Here is a 5595-nt window from a genome sequence, read left to right as displayed (position 1 = left end):
ATAGATAATACAGTATTTTCTCTGAATATGCCAAATATATATAGATTAGATATTGTGAATGTAATTCTTGCATGATAATTGTTTTATTATATACAGTTTACTGTTAAAGTTAAAACCTTTTCATTTTATTTATTCATTCTTTAGGTGGAGGACAACAGGATTTTTTTTTCCAGTTTCTAACTTTTATGGTAAAATTCTTAATGGAATCAAACATTGAAAACATTCAACTTTGACTTGGTTAATTTTATGTGTGGATATTGCTAATCCCCAGTAATGGTATTTTTTGTAAAATACTAGCCTCAGTGTATCTGTGAAGTGTTTCTTAGGTAAAATTAGCATTTATATCAGTAGAATTGTGAGTGAAATAAATTATCATCTGTAGTGCAAAATTTTTATTCTGTAACTTGAATCTATTAAGAGAGAAAAGGTAGCATTCTGTTGCATTCTGCATCAAGATATCCTTAGTATGCATTCGCTCCAAACATCAGCTATGTTAATTTTGCCCTAGTTACTCAACATACTCAACCTGACAAGTGATTGGCATCCTTGACATGAAAAATTGAGACAGTTCTTCAAACACACATACAACACACAATGGAGCATGGGGTGGACAGTGACAGACAGACAGACAAAAAGAGACAAGACGGGGCGGAGGGGGAAAGACTTTCTCTGTCTCTGGAAATCCCTATTATACAGTTCCCTTATTTACTAATCTACTTTTTAATTTTATTTATTTCTACTTACAAAAGTTAGGCTTCATTTGTTTCTTTGAATTGTTACTTCTTCTAGTCAATTGTATTCATTTTTGAAGTACAATTAGAAAATTAAAATTGTGTGTGTTAAAGGTGAAGAGCAATGTTTGGATATATTTATACTCTATGAAATTATCTCCATAATCAAGCTAATGAACATAGTGGACTTTCTAAAGTTATCAGTGATTTTGTGTATGTAGGGAGAAGTCATTGGAACTGCCCCCCATGCAAGCAATTTAGACATGTACAACACTGTCTAAATGTATTGGAAATGGGGTATCTTGCAGTCGTATATATTGCATAAAAAACTCTTGACAGAACCCAGACCACATGGCCAGTGGTGGTAAGAAATCTGGCTCTTGAAATTCTGCAGTTTCCATCCTAGATACTCTCTACCAACTCTCTGGCCCACACACTCCATCATTGTTCAACACACCCTGTACCAGGACTTTCTCTGCCAAGCCTTAAGCACAAATGACCAGATCTGAATACATTCCTACCTCTCCTATTATTCTCTTCATTTTGCTCCAAAAATCTCACTAAACATCCCACCCACTGTTCTTCCTTGGGACTTCAGCCAAATGTTATAAAAACTCATTTTAAAACATCCAACCAAGAACCTAACTCCAGAAGCCAACATCTGTCATAAAACCACAAACAATATTAGAATAGTACTTACCAAGAAATCACCCATCATATGACAATGGTCCCCAACAGGAACAATTTTGAAAAAAAAGATAATCAAAGCATCCCTAAGCAAATAGAATGCTCCTTGGATTATTAGACAGGAGCTCAAGTTACATTACTGACCCATAGTGATAAAAAACCATCATGGTAATGGCATGAGTACCTTCCAAAATATAAATCAATAAAATATAAAAGGAGATTATTAATTAACTCCAAAAATTACAGTGAACTTATTTTCAGCAAAGATGACAAAAATGTATAGTGCAGGAAAGACAGAATATCAAATAAATATTTCTGGGAAAACTGGATGCCTATATGGAGAAAAATGATATTAAAACCTTATCTCTCATCCTGAAAAAAACTCCAAATGAATTAATAAAAACCTTAGATAAGATCTGAAACTCTTAAAGTTCAAATGACTATAGAGTTTAACCAGTATTATAGTATTGAGAAAAATTCTGTCCTGTGGAAAAGCATCCAAAATACAGTTGGCTATTCTATTAGAATAATGACATTATTGCAGTAGTGGATACTTCTTGCCAAGTCAGTTTGCATTTTCACATCATTGTCTAGAGTTGGGTAACAATATTGAAGTATTTTCTTCCCCTGTGCCCTGTGAACCTTTTGGCAACATGGATGCTATTGAATAAGAGGAAGTTCCCCAGTCAAATTGAGATTGATTTCTCTGTATCCTGCAACCAAAGTATCCTGTTTAGTCATAAGCATCATCTTTCCATATATCTATTGTGGCAAGAACAATAGTTGATGTTGTCTTAGGTACATTTGCAGCCTCATGGACCAACAGCAGTATATGTGTACTTACAAATATTTTTTTATTAAATGTCTCGTTGTGTTAGCCACTGGATTAAATACAATAGTTTAAATAATCAGTGGACTTATGGACGCAGTCTTCACAGAGACTAAATTTCAGTATATTATACAGTATTAGATGATGGTTTAAAGTATAAATGTTAGTGCTAGATTGAGATAAATTAGAATTTTAATTAATCTTTATTCATAAATTTTAGTATGGCACATTATTTATCTAATAAAAAACACAAAGAAAGGTTCACTGTTGTTATTCCTTCTGAAGTTTATCATTTTCTTTCATCTTTTCTTAATTTTTCTGCCCCAAAGCCACACATGTTTTTACTTAAATTTTGAGTCAAGATTTTTTATTAGTTCAAATTAGGAACAAGCTTGCTTCACATGTCAATCCCTCCTCCCTCTCCCTCCACACTCCCCAGCCTCCCACCCGTCCCCCACCCCATCCATCCTCCACTCCTGAGGCAGGGTAGGGCCCTCGACAGGAGCTCTCCAAAGTCCACCACATCATCCTGAGCTGGGTCTAGGCCCTCACCCATGAGTCCAGGCTGAGGGTGCATCCCTTCATGTAGGATGGGCTCTCAAAGTCCCTTCTTACTACTTTATTCTCTTTTTAAGGACTTTATTTTACCATTTTAAAATTATACATTTCCTTTTATTACTGCCTATATCTTTTTCCTTTTCTCTCCCAAGCCTTTGTACATTTTTAGGATATTTTTCCCTGAATCTGTCTTTATTGCATATCTGTAATCTTTTTCTGACATCATAGGCCTTTAAACTGCTAAGTGTCATGGCTAGGACCTCTGCCTCTATTTTAGTGGATGACTCCACCCTGCTTGGTTTCCTGAAAGCCTGACATCATGGTGGAGGTACCAGCAATACCTAAATTAATGCTCCAACTCTGTGGAGTTTTAGGGGTCACATTGCCACCAAGTAGTGTGCTTCCTACTGCTCATAAATCCCATTTAAGTGTTTGGTAGTAGGGCCTATTAAAGTGCCACACCAATTTTTCCACTAGCACTGAGCTAGGAAGTCCTTCTCTTTAAAGGAGCCATTCCTCTGCTTGCTGCTAGCAAACAGAGCCTACCAAAGAAGCAGTGGTTACCAAAAAGGTATGCTTGACTCAGTTTTTGTGTGTTTAAAATCTTTTATTAAGCTTTGTCATGTCTTATGTGGAAATTCTGGCCCCACAAAAGCAGAATGTAGATTAATATAAATGGGTTAATTTAAGTTATAAGAGATAGTTTAATAAACCTGAGCTATTGGCCAAGCATTGACAATTAATATTAGATCTCCCTGTCAGTTAATTGGAAACTGGCAAGTTGGAAAGAAAAGTCTACCTACAAGGAAGTTCCTTTGGGATGCAAAAAGTTGCTTATGAACCTTTTCATTGCATTTTTCATCTCTTTATTTCTCAGTGTATAAATGGCTGGGTTTAGGAGAGGTGTGAAAACAGAGTAGAACACAGCAAAAAATTTGTCCAACCAGGTGATATTGAGGGGCCACACATAGATGAAGATGCAGGGTACAAAAAAGATCATCACCACTGTGATGTGGGCACTGCATGTGGACAGAGCCTTAGATGCACCAGATTTAGAGCTCTGTCGAACAGTGATAAGGATATATGTGTAGGATATGAGCAACAGAATGAAGCAGGTTACAGCCACAACCCCACAGTCAGCATTCATTAATGTATGTAAATCATGAGAATCTATGCAGGCTAACTTTATTACCAATGGCATGTCACAGAAAAAACTATCAATTTCATTGAGGCCACAATATGGCAATCGCACAATCGCTACCATGTAACTTATACCATGTATAAATCCAGTTGTCCAAGAAGTCAACACCAACCCAGTGCATCTTTTCAGGTTCATAATGGTGAAGTAATGGAGTGGTTTGCAGATGGCCACATAGCGGTCATAAGCCATTACAACTAACAACACCATCTCTCCTGCAGCAATGCAATGGGAAAAGAAGACCTGGGACATGCAGCCTGAAAAGGAAATGGTCTTATTTTCTCTGAGAAAGTCTGATATCATCTTTGGAGTGGTGATAGAAGAAAGCCACATATCAATGAAGGACAGATTGGCCAACAAGAAGTACATGGGGGAATGGAGATGGGAGTCAGTGATGATTAAAACAAGGATGACAATATTTCCAGACACAATGAGCAGATAAAGTATCAAAAACATCACAAAGAGTAAGACCTGAACACTCTGTGAGTGGGCAAGTCCCCATAGTATAAATTCTGACACCACAGACTGATTGCCTCCATCCATTTTGTTCAGTGTGTCCTCAGAAGTAACCTATAAAGAAAAAAGACTATCAACTAGTAATATGAGGAATTCTACTTTCTTTGAAACTTTAATGAATAGAAAGGCATAAACGTAAAGAGATCTAAGGTAAATATGAGTGACATTGCTGCCCAAGTGAAAGCAAATGAGCCAAAAATGAAGAGAAGCATCAGGTGTGACTGTTACATGTAGACTCTATCAGATTAGGAAATTTCTGTTATAGGAGAGCAATGAGGAAGCAGGACAGCAATGTGGAAAAAAATGTGTGTGGTTTCTTAAATGAATGGTCGGAATTTATCACTACCAATCATGATACAATGGAAATAAGGATTAAATTTGGAAACTGGTGGGGAGTTACATTTGAGTATCAGTGCGAATGGTCTGATAGGACACAACCATTTTTGGCACCATTCATGATTTCATTGGACATCAACAGAATTGTTTCTGTGACATTTGTAAATTAAAATTTCAGCTTAAAACTATAAAGTAAATTATGGGAAAACTTAAGTGAGGAAGCATGAAGAACAAAACATCATATAAGATATACACAGATACCAAATTGAAATATACAAACAAGATTCACAATTATTCATTAGTAAATATATGTCATTGAATTTACTTATTCAAATAAACTGTTTAACAAAATACCACTGCAAATACTTGTAGGAATGGATTGACCAAAAACACACCAAAGCATATTCAGACATGAGCTCTAAAAGTCACAATTATTTCAATCTTAGCCATGGAAAATATTCATCTTAAATTACATAAACTATTCTTGAGAGCTCTTAGATTTTGAAGTATTATAGTTTCCTGATATGAATAATAAATTCATTGTCATCAATCTATCAGTATATTTTCTCATTTATCTACTGATCATATTTCTTATTTTAAAAAACAGAATAAATTACATAAACAAGTAAGCATTGCTGTCTTTTGGCTGTCAGTAAGCAACAGTTATTCACATCAAAGAACAGGCAGAATGCTTATACTGATCTAATGGATAATTCTCAAGGCAGACAGGGAATAGTCTT

The 5595-nt window shown here is 35.6% G+C and overlaps 1 protein-coding gene across 1 annotated transcript; it reads right to left on the bottom strand.

Moving 5' to 3' along the window:
* Window positions 1-3604: 3604 nt before the first annotated feature.
* Window positions 3605-4549, bottom strand: LOC100758794 (olfactory receptor 4K3-like). Its single transcript, XM_027420898.1, has one exon. It carries the CDS (start codon window positions 4544-4546, stop codon window positions 3605-3607), a length of 942 nt encoding a protein of 313 aa, XP_027276699.1. The 5' UTR covers window positions 4547-4549.
* Window positions 4550-5595: the final 1046 nt, after the last annotated feature.

This window comes from Cricetulus griseus, chromosome 6, assembly GCF_003668045.3.
Source record: "Cricetulus griseus strain 17A/GY chromosome 6, alternate assembly CriGri-PICRH-1.0, whole genome shotgun sequence".
NCBI lineage: Eukaryota > Metazoa > Chordata > Mammalia > Rodentia > Cricetidae > Cricetulus > Cricetulus griseus.
Note: the sequence above shows the minus strand (reverse complement) of the source record. Positions and strands in the feature narration are given on the sequence as shown.